General features: G+C 36.6%; 1 protein-coding gene across 2 annotated transcripts; it reads right to left on the bottom strand.

The window, feature by feature from the left end:
* Positions 1–2361: 2361 nt before the first annotated feature.
* On the bottom strand, positions 2362–20884 carry LOC136249489 (uncharacterized). Of its 2 annotated transcripts, none has more exons than XM_066041513.1 (7): positions 20746–20884; positions 14946–15227; positions 13248–13553; positions 9966–10349; positions 9767–9907; positions 2911–3362; positions 2362–2562 (listed from the first exon to the last, which is right to left on the bottom strand). In XM_066041513.1, the coding sequence occupies exons 1-6, from the start codon at positions 20804–20806 to the stop codon at positions 2956–2958; spliced, it is 1581 nt and encodes a 526-aa protein (XP_065897585.1). In that variant the 5' UTR covers positions 20807–20884; the 3' UTR covers positions 2362–2562; positions 2911–2955. The 2 variants fall into 2 exon arrangements, with proteins under 2 accessions (XP_065897585.1, XP_065897584.1); XM_066041512.1 differs by having other exon boundaries at positions 2964–3362.
* Between the last annotated feature and the right edge of the window lie 843 nt (positions 20885–21727).

The raw sequence follows: 21727 nt of genomic DNA, 5'->3' as shown, positions 1-21727 counted from the left end.
AAGAAACCATCATGTAGAGAGTTCAGCTGCAAACAAATCACCTTTAGAGAATTCAGCTACAAACAAATCTCCCTGTAGAGAGATCAGCTAGAAGAAGTTCCTTGTAGAGAGTTCAGCTTCAAACAAATCACCCTGTAGAAAGATCAGCTAGAAGAAGTCACCTTGTATAGAGAGTTCAGTTACAAAGAAACCGCCATGTAGAGAGCTCAGCTACAAACTAGTGACCTTGTAGAGACATCGGCTAGAAGAAGTTACCTTGTAGAGAGTTCAGCTACAAAGAAACCATTCTGTAAAGAGCTCAGCTGCAAACAAATCACCTGTAAAGAATTCAGCTACAAACAAATCACCCTGCAGAAAGATCAGCTAGAAGCAGTTACCTTGTAAAGAGTTCAGTTACAAAGAAACCACCATGTAGAGAATTCAGCTAAAAACTAGTGACCCTGTAGAGACATCAGTTAGAAGAAGTTACCTTGTAGAGAGTTCAACTACAAAGAAACCATCATTTAGAGAGTTCAGCTTCAAACAAATCACCTGTACAGAGTTCAGCTACAAACAAATCTCCCTGTAGAGAGATCAGCTAGAAAAAGTTACCTTGTAGAGAGTTCAGCTACAAACAAATCACCCTGTAGAAAGATCAGCTAGAAGAAGTCACCTTGTAGAAAGTTCAGTTACAAAGAAACCACCATGTAGAGAGTTCAGCTACAAACTAGTGACCTTGTAGAGACATTAGCTAGAAAAGTTACCTTGTAGAGAGTTCAGCTACAAAGAAACCATTCTGTAAAGAGCTTAGCTGTAAACAAATCGCCTGTACAGAATTCAGCTACAAACAAATTGCCCTGTAGAGAGATCAGCTAGACGAAATTATCTTGTAGATAGTTCAGCTACAAACAAATCACCCTGTAGAAAGATCAGTTAGAAGAAGTTACCTTGTAGAGAATTCAGCTACAAAGAAACCATTTTGTAAAGAGCTCAGCTGCAAACAAATCACCTGTATAGAATTCAGCTACGAACAAATCACCCTGTAGAGAGAGCATCTAGAAGAAGTCACTTTGTAGAGTATTCAGTTAAAAAGAAACCACCATGCATGGAGATTTCTGTAATTAATATATGTATTATATATATATATATATATATATATATATATATATAATTTGTACATTTACTGATAAAACATTTAAAGTACATCCACTTCATCTTTTCTTCTTCCTGTGGAAAAGAAAAAAAGATAGGTTAAAAAAGTCCCAAAGCCGGCCATAGGCAGGGTATACAAATACAAAAAGAAATGAAATCTAATCCAAAACAGCCAACTGCTGTAAAAAAAAAGCAGCACAAAAATTCTCCTGAATTGTCGTTATTAAAATTTTTACCATTAACCTACCATCACAGCCATTTCTTGGCCGCCACCTTGGATTTCACATCTTTTTTCACCATAGCCTTTTTGAGGGCCGCACGCTTTTTTACAGCAGTTGGCTGTTTTGGATTAGATATATACTACAGCGACAACAAATGATTTAGTCTACCAAATTCTCATTAAATATAGCGTATACCTATGCTTCAGAACAAGAACAAACTGTTTGCAGAGCTTGCATGGTTTCACAGGGTAGTTGATTAAAGTCTTTAATAAATCACTTGACAAATCACAAAGTACAAGGCAGCAACAAATAACAACTAGAGCTACAAGAACTACACTACTTATACTCTATAGCTTACAATTCTAGAATATTCTATATTTCCTACATACAGTATGTCCCTAGTGTGTTTTAGAACTTAACTACATAGCTACATACAAGGTGTTCCTATTGCGTTCTAGAACCTAACTAGTTAAGGTCAAAGTTCAGGTCAAGTCAACCACCTGATTAAATATTTCCTTTTAACATAAACAACCTTAAGAAATTTGAGAAAGAGTAATGGCCTAAAAGAACAAAGTCACTTAATTGCTTACATATCATATACGGAACTAAATTACAATTTTTAAATGACTTACAAAAATGCTTTAAAAGGTAGACAACTATTTTAGTGTCTGATCAAAACTACATATCTAAGAAACTGGAAAGTTCTATATATTTGCAATGTATCTCTACTAATCTTCCTCAAAGTAAAGACACATTGTCTGTAAATAAGTCAGTCAAAAGATGTCTATACTGTTCTACAAGTACATACATTCTAACCTGGTGCATGTGATTAAGTACGTCTTATGCATAAGAATTGCAGTACCACTCCTACCATAAAATCCTACCTACGTGCACTTGCTGTCTTGAGTAATTAATAAACACCAGTTTAATTCTGTGGCTCTTTTCTTTCCAATACTTATAATAATTATGGTGTAGACCAAGAAAGCATATGTCAATACATGCCTGAATATGACATTCACCACAAGATATGATACCACATTGTTTAAACACAAATGTAGTGCTTATAATTATGTATGTATCAGCGTAGTATAAAAATAATAGGAATAAATGTGTACATGATCAAGGTCCATAAGGATGATCTAGTTTATTCTCAGTTGTTGCAAACTATTATTGCAGTAGATGTGCATCTCCACTTCACTGATTGGAGTTCCTACAAAATTAAATGGAGCATTCAAATAATGTTATGTAGTTACATGTGTGTATAACAAAATTGAAATCACATTGACGTGCATGCATCTCACCCAACAACAGATATGATCAAATTGTTATCTCACTAGGAGACAGAGAATTTTATCTACTGAATGCAGAATAAATTCCATGGGCACATAGTGGTGACTGGATCCTCAGTCTATATATATGTAGGGGATGCAACAAAGGTACCAAAATGGCTGCATGGGATATGGGGTCTGAAACTTTCTCTGCATTCTGAAATATATACATTCACTTCTTGCTAGCCAAAAATTCTATTGGAATTAATATCCCTCTAGATATTACGTACTATATATTAGTGTCTGGGGAATGGGACAAACACACACACGTATGACTACTGACCTAAGTGTTCAGTCAAACGATTCATAAAATTTCCAAAATTATTGCCATCATATCTGAGTATTCTTAGAAATTGAATTTCTTTGGGAATTGTACATGGTGAAATCACAATTGGAATTATACAGTTTTCCTCCCTGTCCTCCAGTCGTCCATACGAGAGAGCAAACTCATTCTTACAGTGGTCACTTAGTAAGAACCCTGGTGACAAAGCTAAGATCACTTTTCTGCTCTTCATTATATAATCTTCCATGTTCTGTTCAGAAGGTACCCCAATGTTAAAGTCTCGATGATGCCAAACGACTCGGTAGTTGTAGTGTGAATTTTCCAACGTTTTAAAAATAATTTCTACTTGTTCAGTTTCCGTCTTGGCAAATGACATAAAAACATCAAATTCATAATCATCTATACAACAGGAAAACAAGTCCAATAACATACATTAGATAATAAAAAAGCAATGATAGTTCTTTGCTTGATTTTTTTTAAATTCACACATGTGAACATCAAAATTGTGCCAAAGGGTTGAAGCCGGGTTTGATAACATTTTGCCCAGGTCAAGTGTGTCTCATCTACTTTGTAGAATGTCCAGGTCTGATCCAGACTCAAATCATAATCAAGCACGATTATGTGTAATTGTATATGGCAATATACCAATACAGTAAATCAGTATCATGATACTATACTGCACCTTGAAAATATTCATTTATCTAAATACTCTAATAGAACAGTCACTGAGTGCTTTATGTTATAGTAATATACTCCCAGTTTCTTACTTTGATGTATGGCTTCAGTGGGATAGAATAGAGCATATTAGAGCATAAATACTACAATTGTAATACAGTGACCTCTTTCTACTACCCTTGCCTTTGAAATTTAACCCTCAAAGAGGATATTACTTAACTCACAGAACATTAAGTGAATTCACCATAGTGGTTAGCTGAAATGGTTGGTTACGCTAACTAGTACCAGTCATATAATATAGCTAGTCAATGTAGTCATGACCACTTCATTATAGTATCGTGGCTCATTATAATATCATGATACAGTATTGTATCAAACAGTTTATTGATGGTGATAATTATGTGATACACAAAATGCACTGTATCACAGAACCCTATTAACTAATACATATAGCTATATATTAACTTGATCTTGCAGATAATCTTTCCCGTAATGTAGAGCTATCTACTGCCAACATTATATCTATTTATACTCTACTTTAATTTATCTGGGTCCTACCCACATTACTATCTGGGTCAGTGGGTCATCTGGGTCAGCAGTAGTAAACCCACACGTGACCGGCCTTGAAGTTTAGGTGCAGGCTGGACATTTTTTTTATTCTTTGAGCCACTTAAAAAATGCAAAAGACCTTGGCAAAGATGAAAGAAACACTATATGCAACACATCCAATGTTATAAAAGAAAGTGTAGTGTTTGTACTGTTAGAATTTTATATACTGTACATGTACTTATAATGTGAGTGTAGTTTTACGGTGTTGTAATGTGCATGCGTGATAGTCTTGATAATAAGTGAATCCCTCAAATCACTTATTATAGAGTTAACAGTGTACTAACGTGAATCCTTCGAATTCCTCTCCTTGGTCACAATCATTACAACTGGCAACGAGGTATTGACTTACAAATTTAGGGATGCAACAATACGGGTAAATACCTTATTGTGTATTGCCTTAAAAAATATTGCAATATATTGCTGTATTGCAATATTTGGATTAGGGCCTTTGGTGATGTTGAAGTACTATACTTGAGCAATAACTCATGGATTTAAGCTTCATACCGTGTTTTTCAGGTTTCTTGCGAAAATCAAAGCATAAACGTGATCAAACATGTGATCTGTAATTCAAACATCTCGAACTTGCAAGGCATTTAAAGCGAATATTCGCACCTGGTGTACACCACATGACACTAATGCTATCTGCTGTATCTTACCGTGTTTTTCAGGTTTCTGGCGAAAATCAAAGCATTAACGTGATCAAACACGTGATCTGTGCTTCGAACTAGCAAGGCTTACAGCAAGGATAGTTATAAAAACCGGAATCGAAATGGGAAACGAAACGAAACGAAATCAGCCTACAGCAAGGCTTACATAACTTGCAACATACTAGCAATACTTGAACGTGTACAATGATCGGCAAAAGGTGCGAATATTCGCTTTAAATACCTTGCAATTTAAAGCGAATATTCGCACCTTTTGCCAATCATTGTACACGTTCAAGTATTGCTAGTATGTTGCAAGTTATGTAAGCCTTGCTGTAGGCTGATTTCGTTTCGTTTCGTTTCCCATTTCGATTCCGGTTTTTATAACTATCCTTGCTGTAAGCCTTGCTAGTTCGAAGCACAGATCACGTGTTTGATCACGTTAATGCTTTGATTTTCGCCAGAAACCTGAAAAACACGGTAAGATACAGCAGATAGCATTAGTGTCATGTGGTGTACACCTACCAGTCAAAAGCTACTTATAATGGCCAACAGTTATTAAATAGGTATAACAGTACAAGTAGGCAGTACTACGATATGTGGCTTCTAAAACATCAACAATTACATTCTGGTGGCTTTGATTCCTGCCCTCCAGGAGGGTGGCAGCTGAATAGGCCAATTATCCACAAGCCACAGCCCATTACAACCCTGCAATATTACACAATATACTGTAACACAGCAATATTTGCAATACGCAATATATCGATATGTTTCATCACACATATTGTATTGTATTGTGATAGAAAATATTGCAATATATCGATACATTGTTGCACCACTACTTACAATGGCAACGTTTGGCAATCCTGAGGAGTTTAACCCTCATAAAGAGACTATTACCAGTTACCTTGAAAGGATTGAAGTTTATTTTCTAGCAAATGACATCGATAAAAAGAAACAGATTGCTGTGTTTCTCAGTGTTATCGGCGGAAAATTGTACACCTTGCTAAGGAACCTACTGGCACCGGCTAAACCTCATTGAGGAAGCAATATGAACTGAAGAGAGTAGTCATTGCTGAGCGATTTAGTTTTCATTGACGCAACCAAGAAGTGAACAATTCTATTTGGATTTGATTACTGTGTAAGACAGCCGTATGGCTGATACAACACAGGGGGTGCAACTGCACACCCCAAATAATAAACACAATACATTGTAATTTAAAGTTATATGATTGTCTAAATGTTCAGTCCGGCCGCTTACATGATCATAAAAACTTAGGTGATACGAAAATTCATCTAGGGTAGAGCATTCAATTATTTCATTTGGTAAATTATTCCAGTCAATAATTGTGTGAGGGAAGAAGCTTTTCTGATAATAGTTGGATGACGTTAAAGGTGGTATCAATCGTTGATGATGTGATATACGTGTACAGTGAAACAAGGAGTGATGTGAGTGGGATACTTATGTCAGGTGGGTCTTGATGAAAAAATTTATAAAAAATAATTAATCTGCTAAACTTTCTGCATTCATGTAGGGTAGACCACTGGAGATTATTTATCATTTCAGATACACTACTTGTTAGACTGTAATCTTGCTTGACTAACCTAGCTGCTTGCCGTTGTACCATTTCAATGCTATCAATTAGGTATAGTTGGTGTGGATCCCATACGACATTCGCATATTCCAGTATTGGTCTCACTAATGTGGTGTATGCAGCAACTTTACCAGATGGTTCAAACTAATATAATGTTTGTTTCACAAAATATAATATTTTGCTTGCCTTATTCATTACTTCTTGAATGTGTTTAGACTAGGACATGGAGTTAAGTAACAGCACAGCTAGGTATTTATGTTGTTCCACTGACTGTAAAAGTGTATTAATGATAGAATAGGGAGCCAAGGATGGTGATTATGATCGAGTACAGTTTAGAGTAACACATTTGGCAGGGTTCAATATCATTTGCCACTGTTTAGTCCATTCTACTAAAGTGTTCAAGTCTTGCTGTTAATGATCATGATCTTCAGGTATTTTTATAACTCTGTATAGAACACAATCATCAGCAAATAAACGGATAGATGAAGTAATTCCGGTACTTATATCACTAATATACAATAAAAACATAAGTGGACCTAAAAGCATTCCTTGTGGAACTCCAGACAAATTCATAGATTTCTCTCCTTCCATGACAACCTTCTGGGTTAAATCAGTAAGTCATGTTTGCATCCATAAATGAGTATTTGACTGTACACCATAATGTTCTAACTTTAATAATATTTTTTTGTGAGCTACAGTATCAAAAGCTTTGGAGAAGTCTAACATTATTAATTCAACTTGATAGTGTTGGTCCATTTCCCTAAGCATTTCATCTACAAGGGGTATCAACTGTGTCTGGCAGGAAAGACCAGACCTGAACCCATGCTGTATTGGCCCTATTGGGTTAATGATATTATATGTGCTCAGATGATCTAAGATGTGATGGCAAATAATGTGTTCCATGGTTTTATAACACACTGATGTTAAAGATATTGGTCTATAGTTTGCAGGGATACTTTTATCTATAGCTGAGTATGTTGCTAAACTGCATAAATTGACACTCAATTGCAATTTTAAAGATCATTTGGATGAAGCGTTGAGGGATCGTTTTGTATGTGGTTTACAAAGTGAGGCCACCCAGAAGCAGCTCTTGAGCTAAACTTCACTCGCGCATTAGAAATAGTAAAGGGAATGGAAGCAGCAGACAATAAGTCTCGCCAGTTCAAAGGTGCAACAGATGGCACCGTGAATAGACTCACTGGTAACCCCCATACACAGCCCTGCTTCATTTGTGGTAAACAAAATCATAAGGCTTCCAGCTGTTATTTCAAAGATGCCACTTATCACCACTGTGGTAAGAAAGGACATATTTCCAAAATATGCTGTTCAGCAAGCTCCAAGAACCCCACCCAGTCAGTTGAGAAATCAAGACAATTACATAAGACCAAATCAGCCAAATGAGTAAATACTAACCAAACTACTCAAAGTGAGTCTGATGGTGATTCTGAACCAGCTCTGGCTATTGACAAGATTGATGGTAGATCCTCCCACTCTATTACAGTTCAGCTTGAGGTACAGGGAAAGCCACCTGTAATGGAAGTTGATACAGGTGCAGCTGTTTCCATCATATCTGAAGAGACTTATGACACTCTGTTTTCACATGTATCACTAAATCAAGCACCTGTTGTTCTTTGCACCTACACAGGGGAGTCAATTTCATATTTCAGTTAACATTTGTTATGGCAACCAGACAAAGCAACTTTCCTTAATGGTGGTGAAAGGCAAAGGTTTTAGTTAGCATAGCACACTTCCATTTAGATTGGAAAACTACTACTCTTAAGATGCTTCTAGAGTGTTACGCAGATGTTTTTGCTGATGGATTAAGCTCAATACAACATTTCCAGGCCAAATTACATGTGAAAGACAACACATGCCCAGTATTTCACAGACCAAGACCAGTACCATTTGCTATTAAGGGAGCACTTGAAGATGAACTCAAACGTCTAGAGTCAGCTGGCATAATCAAGAAAATGTTGCACAGTGATTGGGCAGCTCCCATTGTAACAGTTCCTAAGGGAAATGGCAGCCTCCGAATTTTTGGGGACTATAAAGTGACTGTCAATCCACATCTGAACATTGACCAATACCCCCTTCCAAAGCCTGATGACTTATTTGCTCCATTGGCCGGAGGACAAAAGTTCTCAAAGATTGATCTCACTCGGGTTTACCAACGAATGGTCCTTGACAAGGAATCCAGAGAATTTGTTACAATTAATACACATATGGGTCTTTACAGATATACTTGTCTACCACTTGGAGTTGCCTCAGCACCAGCAATTTTTCAACATACAATGGACACTATTTTACAAGGGTTGAGTCATGTACAATGTATTGATGATATTCTTGTTACAGGTGCTGATGATGAGGAACACCTTCACAGACTGGAGGAAGTTCTTAACTGATAAAGACAACATGGAATCTGGGTGAAGAGCAGAAAGTGTTCCTTTTCAAGAACTCTGTTGAGTACCTGGGCCATCGTATTACAAGTACTGGACTCCAGACAAGCAGTAAGAAAGTTGAAGCTGTTCAGTTGGCACTAAAGCCAAAGAATGTCCGGGAGTTATGATCATTTCTGGGATTGTTACACTATTATGGCAAATTTATCCCAAATCTTGCTACTTTGTTACACCCCTTAAATACTTCGTTGCAGACAGGTCATCAATGGGAATGGTCAGCAGAATGTGATGAAGCATCTGTGAAAGCTAAAGAGCAACTGATGTCTGCTACAGTCCTAGCACATTACAATCCCGACCTACCTGTACGTCTTGCAGGAGATGCATCTGCTTATGGAGTTGGGGCTGTTATCTCCCATGTCTTTCCTAGTGGAGAGGAGCGACCGATTGTATTTGCTTCATGAACACTGTCATCTAGTGAAAATAACTATTCTCAATTGGAAAAAGAGGCATTATCCTTGATTTTTGGGGGGCAAGTGCATTGGAGAAAATTTACACTTGTCACTGATCATCAGCCTCTCACGACTATTTTTAACAGTAAGAAAGGTATTCCAACACTTGCTGCTATACATCTGCAAAGATGGACTTTGTTGTTATCTGCTCACACAGGTTTACCAAAGTGTCACAAAGGGTAGCATATTTCTAGTAATTTTGATTGAAATAATTTATTTGAGGGACAGTTTTCTTTACTACAGAAGCGTTAAATCGTAAGGATCTAACATTTGGTTTTAGTGTAGACTTATGTCAGCCATATAATTACTGTCACGAGTCTTTATTTCTAGTTACAGATATAGAAGTATTATGTTTATATAGTTATTTCAACTTACATTCTGGTTCATGTAGTTGATTTCTGAGTTGGACCCTTTTGAAATGTTGATAAGAGAGATATGCAATCACTAATAATACAGTCAAAATAAACAGAAAGCCTGTGGTCCCTGTTATTGCTCCCCCTATCACAGCTGCTGATCCTAAAACATAAGAATATGTCAAACAAAGAGTATAAATTTTAAATGAATTTAAACTCACTATTGCTTGATGAGCTTCGGATGATGCTAGACATTGTTGACAAGTTTAATGACACATTACTTGTGGTTGTTGAATTATTGTCAATTACAGTACATTGGTAGATACCCTCACTGTCCATACTCACATTGAGTATTGTCAAATTAGATGACGTAGAACATGTAATGGCAGAATCAAATGCAGAATATGACAACACAATTTGACCCCTACTAGTGTTGAAAGTACCACTAGTGTTGTATATTACATTATCCACAGTCCACATGAGTGTTGTATACCTAGTTACTGATGATACCTTACAGGTCAATGTAGTATTGTCACCAGTACTTATATTTGATGAAGGATGATTTATCACAAGTTTTGATGAAACCAAAGCAAGCACAGAACAATCTAAAGAGAAAAGCATCTAATTCAATTAAAAATTAGGAACTATTAAAACAAAAGGTCCTTAAACAAGGGGGATCATCACCTGAAGTGTAATTAACTTTAGCCCATACAATAAACAGGATGGCAATAGCAGGGATTAAACTTGTACAATTCCCTTTGTTTATGGAGTACTAAGAAACTTGTAAAATTTATTGTTTGCTAACCTTTTGTGACATCATTCATCTGTTGCAACACTGAATCAAAAGGATGGAGTATGAGGACAAACCACTTAACCAGCCTGGAGAATGAGGCGTGGAGCTAGCCTAGAATTAATATTATCTCCTTATATCGACCATTGGAGACATGGTATAAAAAATGCTGTTTTACTCTTGTTACACATGAAGCCATTCCGGGGAGCTGTGAAGCCATTCCCTTGTGCTGCAAGGGAAAAGAAATAGGACACAAAGAGAGGACAATGGCAGTAAGTCCATGATGAACTAAAAATCACTGGTTTAAAAATGAAGTAGGGTTCCAGTGATAAAAGTAGTGCTTGACTGATTGATTGATTGATTTGTTTAGACTCCCAATGGTTGCTCCTCCATACTGGAGAGTACACAAAAGAAAACCATAGCTATACAACACACACACACAATACAAGCAGTAGCACCAAACCTTACAAAAGAAATTTACCCCAACAACATAAAACAAAACACAAATGAAATTAAATCAAGTCTCTTGAAATAGAGTAAGAGAAGAGGTTTCAGAAACAAGTTTGCAGGAAGAGAATTCCATCATGAAGATGTTGCCAATGTTAGTAGTGCTTCTGACTGAATGTTCTTTATGGACGAAAAGTAGTAATATGATGGGTAGGACATCCAGTTTCATAAAGATGTGTATGACCACATTGGAAATCAGGGTTGAGAGGAACACCTCCAGTAATGTAATAATCACAAAACAATGTTAAAAGAGAGTGATATTATACAAAGAGGAAGCCAACATAAGCATGTACAAGACAAGATATGTAAAATGATGGTAGCTATCACAACACAGCTATGTGTGAAATTGACATCTGTTCAATGCCAAAGTAGGGATTCCCAAATATAGCTGTATGATAGCTAACATCATTGTTTCACTACTTTTATAGCTGCAACCCTACTTTGTTTTTCGATTAAAAATTTTAATAGCACTAGTTTGTTAACTTTTTGTTACACATGTGGCTATGACTGCTTTATTAGAGTATCTCTATCCCACTGCTTGAGCTACACAATAGATAAGAGGTGTGATTACTATGTCTTGTTTTCTACAGCAACTGCAACCAATTGCAGCCCAGCATGCGTCTTGGAGTACTGTGAGCGATAAATTGTACACAGTATGGTTTTCCTTATTTGTCTTATTTATGTTTGTATAGTACAATCCACACAAAAACAGCCAAGCTGTGAAAAAATGGTGTGGCCTTAAAAAGCCTGGGTGAAAAAAGTTGTGAAATCAAAGGTGGCGGCCAAGAAATGGCTGCAATAATGTTAATGCTAATAAATTTTAACAATGGCTGTTTTTGTGTGGATTTCACTTCTTTTTGTGCTTTATAAGGCCCCAAAACCGACCTATGGCTGACTTTGAAGTTTGTTTTTACTCACATTTCTTCTTTTCTATGTAGATACAATGATGATTATTGAAGACAGACTTATGATTTAACTCAATATTTGATAATATTATTATAATACTCTAATACAGTGCACATTTTTTGAGGACTTCTAATATAACATACATAGAATGTTCTAGAACAATCTAGTACTTCTATTGGTAGATCTATGAAATTACAAATGTTTGATTATAAGCAGATTTCAACTAGAAATTTCTTTTATAAAGCAGAAATTAAGTGATGTGATCAGCCAAGGTAGCAGTGGTCCAGTGGTTAAGGATGCAGGTGTTAGGTATGGAGGTCCCTGGTTCGAACTCTGGTAAGTTTTTTTCCGACATTTTTTGCACACCTTTTTTACCCCGCAGTGACTGCTCTATTCGAGTATCTCAATCCCACGATTTTACACTTGCTTGGTTTTTGTCTTATAACTTTGTCGCTGTAACTCTATTGTTTTTCAAACTATCAAAAGGCACTGCTACGATGATCAGCCTATCTACACACCAATTTTCAAGTTATTTCTATACTCAGTTTACCCTGTAGCCGTGACAGGAGTTATACAATTGCATTTTATAGTAATTTTTGCAAAGCATGCGAAAAGAAATCAAAGCCCCCCCCCCCCCATACAGCATAAGAAGAAATTAAAATGAAATTTTGAACGCCCATATCTCGCAAATGGCTGTTGCGAATTTAATCAAATTTGCTGTGTGGCATACCCTACCTGGGGGACAGCTATAATGCAAAAATGGTGTGCTTTGGAGAAGGAGCCATGGAGCTATGCACACATGAAAAGCTGTTTCTTCCTATCAATATATTCACAGTGTGGTCGCCAGCTTTCTTGGCTGCACGACACACTACCGTGTGTCTTGATGGTATCACACTTGTTTGTTGTAGCACATCAATGGCTTTGATGCATTTATGTACATGGAAATTGGAACCCACATTTAATTTCCTCACCACACTATTGTGATTGGTTTGTGTACACTGTTCTCCATATGAATGCTAAGCAAAATAGCTACATACTTTGCTTGCCATGCAGAGATTAGTATTAGGGACTCACCTCTAATGCAGCCTATTGCCTAAAATGTCCTCCACTCATATGAGTTTACAAACTGTGTAATTTACTCATGAACGTATAACTTCTTCTAAGGCAAAATTTGCACTAGTGAAAATATTTTGTGGTATTAATGCAATTGATTTGCTACACACTAATTGTGAGTATTGACTAAACATAGACAACTAAAATAATAATAATAATATACCACATAACTCATCTATATCCTTACTTTCTACATCAATTCTCTCTGGGAATGTATAAGTGGTAGAGCCAACTGCATTTGATGCTGTACATTCATATAATCCATTGTGTTCCTCTCTTAAGGGAAAGAAAGCAATAGAACAGTTGTTGCTTGTATCAAAAGCAATTTCTATCCCAGGCATGAAGTCCTGCCTTGTATTATTATCATCATACTTGCTCCAATTACACAATGGTGGTGGGTTGGACAAAAGAGGACATTCCAATGATATATGTCTATTAATATTTTCTGATCCAATTGTTGGTGGCCTATAATCACTTGGCACGTATGGAGCATCTGTGCAGAATAAAATACTTAACACAAAACATTCAGTTACCATGCAGTATTGTATGGTAGGGGTCATCACCACTTTTCTGCAAAAGATCATCCCAAAACCAGCCTCACTTTTCTTTACATTATTAGTTGGTTAGGCATGATCAAGCTCAACTTGACCTACGTGCTTTCAACAAGTTTTTATGAATATTTAACCAAATTCTCTACTGACTAACTAATCATCTAACTAACTGATGTTTTCAGTCATGCAAGCATAACTTGACTATGATAAATGCTATAGGCTTGACTCCCTTCACTGTTCAGTGTTGCTTATGTCAGAGAAGTGCCTTATCACCTACTGCAGCAGCTACAATGGATGCATCATGGACTTGCCTTTTTCCTCTTTGTGTCTCATTCCTGCCGTGAAGGTGTTGATTTGTGTGATGGCTTCCTTGTGGTGCCTATCACATTTACAATGGAAATTGTCAATAATTTCTGTAGTGACTGGCCATGGATTTATTGCAGAGATGCTTCTTGTACTGTCCTTCATCTGTAGCATTGTGTAATGGGCAAAACATATATAGCTGATATTGAAGTGGAGTGGCAACTTTGTTTTCAGTGATTGATATAGTCAGGGTGCTTACTTGTAGGCTGGTGTTCATTATGCTGGTATACAAGGAATTACAATAGCATATTTCTGCTACCAGTACTAAAATACAGGTGCTGTGTATCCTTACAACTAAACACACAGCAAAGTGAATGTTTGACAGAAGTTGTTCAGTATGTACACAATTAGCTAATGCTTTGATATTCCAAATACTCCTTTACAAACAGAATCACTCTAGCCTGTCCACCTTATTCTCAATGTACATACACTGTACCTACGTAATTCACTTCAATTAAGTGTCAATAGCATACACCATGGTTGTACCAACACAAGTACCAATTATCAGTATTGGTAATCTGTAGTAGTAGCTATTTCAAATGATTTCTAATGATCTTAGCTGCTACCAAGAATGGACATTCACTACGTTCATTGCACCTTTAACTACAGAACAACATGGCTAACAGAAGGTCGAAACAATAACACAAGTATATAATTTGTATTATTTGCAAAATGTGTTAAGCATATTGCTTTAAGTAGGCACCCGCCAATTGGTTGGCATAATTACGATGCTTGAAGCATTACACATAATGCTAACATAATATGGGAAGATTATATATGCCACACCATAAATTCTTACCTGTGAAAATGCATTTCACAGAAAAATATCGACACACCATAATGGAACAGTCAATAACTCTAATATAGCAGTCAGTTAACTATTGGTTTGTATTTTATTAGAGAATATTTAACGTAGTAGGCTGGCTGGTTGTAAAAATTAGGTGGCATATACATCTTCAATGTTAACTTACAGAAGACATTAAGTCTGTAACAGTATATTATACTCTGTGTATCAATGGCACAATAGAGTGTGTTCCCATTCTGATGAATCTGAGCTTCAGTCAAATTATATGGTACATCTGTACTTATTGCCAGTGGAGAATTGGAAGTTTCATTACAATAATTCACTCTTGTGTTATTTGATGGTACCACATTACCACATGGGATGACAACCCATCCTAGTTCAGTGACATTAACCTCAATCGAACCACCACATATCCCTCCACACTGCTGCTTGGTTCCTGGTAGTATTGCTATAGGGATATATATTATTATTAGTTTACTTTAAACCAATACAATATACTATACATCCTATAGAGATCTAGATGTAGTATGCATGGTAATGTCACTATTAACCTAAAGCATCCTTCAAGTATATAGTAAAATGATGGGAGCATGTAGGGTTTGAAATAGCTGTAATTTAGCAAGCAAATTAAGGTTTAAACACAATCAACCAATTAACTTAACCCACAGGTGGGATCCAGGTTTTGTTTTTATAATGTAGGCAAGTGTTAACATTAAAAAAATTATGCAAGTGAACTAATAGAACACATGGGACAAACGCACATCCAAATAGTGTCAAATGTGCAAAATACTTTTCCAAGAGTTCCATATGCCTTAAAGCATTAGCAGGGTATTATTACTATGAGTGGAAAAGATTAAGTATACCAAAAAGATCGATTCTATGGCTTAAACACAACAACTGTGTACATATAAGGCAGGCACTCTAGCTGCAGAACTACTTGTCCTGTGTTATGCAATGAAATGTTACTTGTACACCATGCATATGGCTGTAACAGGTGAGTGGAAGTACATAAAGGTAATCAGATGATGAGTGCTTCATTTCAAGCAAGAACTATGCCAATATGTGAAAATGCTGTGTAGTATAATCATCATGAACACTTCACTTGCAAAAAGGTTATTACAAAAGAGAAAAAAAAGAGTAACAAAGAGGAATTGAACCCTTGGCCTTAAGGTTTACCATAGAATGCCTTAATGCCAGAGCCGTTGTGTATGGTTTTTGACAAGAATGCAACTCAAGATTTTTCCTGCACCAGTGCCTCCAATGTGCTGTAGAGAATGAACAAAAGCGCAGCCAACATGTGGTTTGTGGCACAATTATAAATTTTAACAAATGTAAAATTTTCATTGCTTTGACAAATGTCATTACTCATGTTCTATCCATGGTATTCAAAAAAATTGTGACATGTTACTAAAGCATAAAATAATTATGCTATTCTAATTAATGTACACTGTTTTATTTTTATATTTAACATGAATAGCATCAGTTTTTCATTGCCCTGAAACACACACATAAAATTTTAATATCAAAACTACAGAACGCCCATCTTAGTATTTACTTACTAAATAATTGGAATTTTTAAAGGAACTCTAAGGACTCTTTCTATTTTCCATGGCTCATGTAGCTAGCTATATCTACACAAAAAGCTTGGTGAAAAAAGTTATTCAAAGGTGGCAACCAAACAATGGCTGCATGATGTCATGTTAATAAAATAAAGTTGTGAAATCATTTAAAAGATTGTGGCCAAGAAATGGCTGCAATGATGTTAATGCTAGTTTATGTTAATAATGTACGGCCATTAATTCACTAACACAACAACATTCTAAACCAAGGCTTTCGAAGGCCACACCCTTTTTTTACAGCATGGCTGTTTTTTTTTTTTTGTTTTTTTGAATTTTTTTGTACTGGAGCTCTGTCAGTTACAGGCTGGCTTTGGAGATTGTTTTTACCCACATTTCTTAATATCTACAGACACAATGATGATTATTGTAGACAGAAGTTATAATTGTATGCATGACTATTTGCTATTGCAATACTCTAATAGAGTGCACGTTATGTTTGGTACCAATTCGGTGGTCATAGTTAGTTTACATGACCTTGGTGCTACCTACTTAGATATAAGCTGCGATTTACCAGGTAGCTGCATGACACGTTCCCATAGATTTGAAGCTTTTGACAGTCCAGTTGACACTCCTTTGTTTTGATATAGCTACTATCACTTGCTAACTCAGCATGCGGAATAAAAACTCATTTGAAAACATACAGTGATTTGTCCAAAAAAAAGATTTTGTGTAAATTGGTTGGGAAATGGCCAGTGGCAGGAGCATAGGAAACATGGGTACCATATTTCTAGCTAGAATCAAAATCACTCATACTTGCTTTTCTAATTTGTCAATGATTCCATCTGCCTTCAACCATAGTCCATAGGGTTAAACAAAGGTGTAGTACAAGTGCATTAAAATAATAGAATACAAGACACTCTAATAGAGCAGTCAGTCAAAAGTAGCATTACTATAAGTAGACAGTTTATCAGTTAATATCTATATTCCATCCTTCAGTATCATATTTACTGTGACTAGAATTCTTTTGAGATAAAAAACAAGTTGATCTTATTAGTAGTAGGACACCCATAAGTTACATATCTTCCTGCGCTCCTCAGTGGTCAACTGTTATCTCTGCATTTACTGCTGTCTAAGCAGTTTACTGTTCTTGCACCTTGCAAACCCAGCCATGTCTGTGAGTTGCTAGCTATGAATGTCTACAAGTATACATTTTCAGTTGTATTTTGTCTTTTATATGTGCCGATTTAAAGTTCATCAGATTATGCAATTATTGAATTTTTGAACTTAAGTGCACAGAAAGAGGAAAATTTTATAGACTGGATTACAAAAATGAACATGCATCAGATAAACCATGAGTTCATAATCTTTTTATATTATGAAGTCTTGGATAAACTAAACAGAAGTAACTAGACTTTGACCATGCCAACTACAAAGTCAGACTTTGTAGTATGAGTATTATATTACTCTCTAGTGATAATGATTGAGTATATTCTCACAAATACTAGCTAATTGTATTCATACTCACATGACATGTTTTATATATAAATAAATACTGAACCTTTAGCTGTTTACAACTTTTTCTAGTAACAGTAGTGTCACACACACACGCGCGCGCGCGCACGCACACACACACACACACACACACACACACACACACACACAACGCACACACACACACACACACACACACACACACAAACACTGTATTAAAGTACTGATGTTAGTATTCCTGACAAGCAATATATGCATTAAATTACACCAATCAAACTCTACAGCCTTCATGGTGTCATTTCATGATGACAAATATATCACGTGAGCTGGGTCATGTCATCTTAAGCGCCAATTTTACTATCCGAGTACCAAAATCCTTAATGTGTACCCGAAGCCTTAACAGTTATAGCATAGCTATGATAATAGTGTGGTTTCGACTGCTTTATTAGAGTATCTCGATTTCCTTGCTTATCTCTTGTTTTCTATAGCAAAAACTGCAACTAGTTAAGGTTCATGGTCACCATTCTCTATTGTTTAAGGGCATGGCAGCATGCTCTAATTAATTAAGGACATGGTGTCATGTGACTGTTTTATAAGTACAGCTGCAGGTATTTACCCTGTACTCCCTCTTACAGTAGCATAAGTGCTTCAAATAGTTTTGTGGCATCCAAACATGTTCCTCGATATAGAAAATTAATGTCTTGGTATGGTTTTCTTCATGTAATTGAAGATAAAAACAAAGGCAAAGCACAGAAGGCAGACACATGTCAAAACCACAAAAGGCACTATGTTATTCTGGCTTGAAATTAGCAATGCACTGCTTTGTCAGGCCTCCAGTCTTGTGACAGTTGTATACAATCACTGGACTGGACTAGTGGACTGGACTCAGGTATTTTCCCTTTTTAAACCAAATATTTGGGCAACTGGTTGTAATTATGCTAGTCTCATGTAGTTAGACCACTCCCCCACACACAAACAAAAGAAAGGTGTGATCATGCCAGACTTGTCAACATTTCCCAGCTTCAGCTACGTATAGAGGTTCTAATAGTTCTTGCACGTCAACCAGAAGTCACAAGCGGTAATTATAGTTTAAAGTTCAAAATGAATCATCAATTTGATTGGTTGAAATCTTGTGCCCGTGATTTCGCTTGTTATTGCTGTCATGCAAAAACTATAGAACCTTTGTACCAGCTACGGAATAGCAAGACAGTTAACTGTCACCACTGAATTTAGCTGACTCCATGACCATAACTTTTAGGATACATGGTTACTACAACACTACAACACTACATACACATGTACCGTATGGGTTGTACTTCATGATAAGACCAATGGTAGTCGTACAATAGAGATTATGCCAAGAGAGAGAATTGCACACAATCCTAAGATAACAGACAGTGCCAAGTAGACAGGTTCACTTGCATATTTTATATTCAATGTAGCAATAGCTACAACCAATTGCCCAAATATGTGCTAAAATGAAAACTGAGTCCAGTAGTCCAGTCCACCAGTCCAATCCAGTGATTGTATACAACCGTCTTGTGACTGGTTAGGCTGGAAGGCAGACCAAAATCAGGTTTCGGTGATTTTTTTTACCCTACTTAATGGTACTACTGTAGCTACTGTTTGATTAGCTGTACTAGACATTTTATACAATAGACGCAAGCCAGGGATTTGTACACACACACAAGCACACCCTAGAAAGGAAATACTATACTCTCTCTATGGAAATAGCCTATACACATGAGACAAATAACTATTATGGTAATTGCCTTATAAATGGAGGCTAACGATGTCAACCTGTTACCTTTAATATGGATGATTCCTCATCATCAATAGCACAGGGACAACAGTTACCTTTCTCTTTTTTTTTTTCTTTTTATACATACAATGATAGAACATAATGTTTACAATACAGCTATAGCACACTTCATAAATAATTATGGCAATGTTTAAGGCCAGACTGGCTTCAAAAGCTGTGAATGCATGGGGCAGGGAAAATGTATAGTCTAATACTGTACTCGATAGCTAGCTTTTTTCCCCTTAATATAAGGCCATACCTATTTGACTTATGTTGCGCGGGCAAAATTATAGGTAGGTCGGTTTGAAAATGATAAAAATTTTAAACACAAGCATACAAAATGCAAATAATGAACGTAGCTATAATAGTACATACACAGTTAAAATCTAGGTTTCATACTCTTCTAGTAACATCAGGTATCTCCAAAAGAGCTTTCCCATCATATTCTACAATTTTAGAACATTGGATGATCTTCAATGGTCCGTTTTGGACTATATCACGAGGGTGCTGATGATGTGTTGTCTTTAATTGTGATCCTCACACGTGATTTTCAAAATTATTTCATTTGAAGATAAATGCAGTCGGTTGGGCCCACGCAACATAAGATCAAATAGGTATGGCCTAACAAGTAAATGAAAAAAACAAGAAACAACAATTCAAAGTACAAGTGATGGAAGCACCTGACCCTCAGATATTGCAAGGTCAAGTGCTCCGATAGTCACTGGACTGCCACGATGAGACCTGACTCCATGCAAGCAGGTTACAGCTGACCTCAGTAAAGAAAAATTGGTGGAGCATCTAATCTAAGACACTACACTACTACAACTCTGGTCTCTCTTAGTAGCGAGCAGAGATGCCAACCTCTTGTGAACAGTAGTGGCCGCACTTCCCATTCCCCAAAAAGTAGAGCGGAATATCAAAGGGGTGAAAGAGCCTATTTCAACATCCCTTACACGCTGCTTATACTTACGCTGTTTGTCGCGCTCAAACCTTTTATATACTCGGTAGCTAGCTCGAGTCACAGCACTTATGTGATTCGGCAGTTCGTCAAACCACCTTACAAACGGCCACCCAGTAGTGTTTAGCTACGTACCATAATTAGAATAGTAACTCACACAAACCACAGAAAAAAGCAATAACAAAACCGAAACATCGTTTCTCTGTACAGTTGATCATCACTCCTGGCTCCTTGAGTTTCTATCACCGCAAAAATCCATGTCTTCTTTTTGTCATTACGTCATCATACAACTCATCTGCGCCCGCCCCAATTTATACCGTATGACTGATGACGCGGTTACAAAACGTCACAAAAGAACTAATTAATGATTAGATCTGCGATTTCTCAAAGCTGATTAGCTAATTTTGGTCACATTTTTGCAATATTTCCTGTGTAGTTAAAGTAGTTGTACAAAATAACTACATCCTAACTCCCTCAATCAAAGTGCACTGCTTTGCCGATCACAGAGCAGTGTTAATAAATAAACACCCATATGGGCATGGCAAGGAGTGAAATTCAAAAAACATAATGTATATCATAGTGCTAACTAACTACTACAGTTTAGTTCAGTTTATGTCTGGAGAAATCAGTCCAATCACTGCATTTCTGCACATGAGAAGTGAGATGCATTTTTGCACAGTGTCCAGTATTTGTTGCACAGAGGCCTTCGTAAATCATGAAAGATAACTAATGCAACAGGTTCAGTACACTGAACACTGATATAATGGCCTAGCCTAGTGTCTCATAAAGATTAGTAAGCCCTGCTAACAGTTGCTGGTATTCTGCTCTGCTTGCATGACTGGCAGAATCCAAAGGGAATGTCAACTCAAGTAGTGCAACAGTGGAGGCAGCAGTGCTGTGGATAATGGTGTCAGGTTGATATGTAGTCACCATAACAAATTGAGTTTTGTTGACTATTTATTCACTGGCCTATAAGTTATGCAAGTTGGCAACTTTGCATAAACGTTTGTAGCACCAAGTCATGCCAAAAATTGTATTTGTATTGTAACAAAACAACTGGGCAGCCACTCAGAATGTGGGCAGTGGAGAGTCACATAAAATACATCTGTATCAATATTCCAGCGACACAAATAATTAAT

This window comes from Dysidea avara, chromosome 3 (genome assembly GCF_963678975.1).
Source record: "Dysidea avara chromosome 3, odDysAvar1.4, whole genome shotgun sequence".
NCBI classification, from domain to species: Eukaryota; Metazoa; Porifera; class Demospongiae; order Dictyoceratida; family Dysideidae; genus Dysidea; species Dysidea avara.
Note: the sequence above shows the minus strand (reverse complement) of the source record. Positions and strands in the feature narration are given on the sequence as shown.

Excerpts from the sequence above, each read along its gene's own strand:
- LOC136249489 (XM_066041512.1), bottom strand. The coding sequence starts at position 20,806 with ATGATCAACTGTACAGAGAAACGATGTTTCGGTTTTGTTATTGCTTTT. Across the intron at positions 9,908-9,965 it reads CCGAAGCTCATCAAGCAATA|GATCAGCAGCTGTGATAGGG; the intron begins GTGAGTTTAAAT and ends CTTATGTTTTAG. Across the intron at positions 2,563-2,963 it reads TCGTTTGACTGAACACTTAG|GAACTCCAATCAGTGAAGTG; the intron begins GTCAGTAGTCAT and ends TTAATTTTGTAG.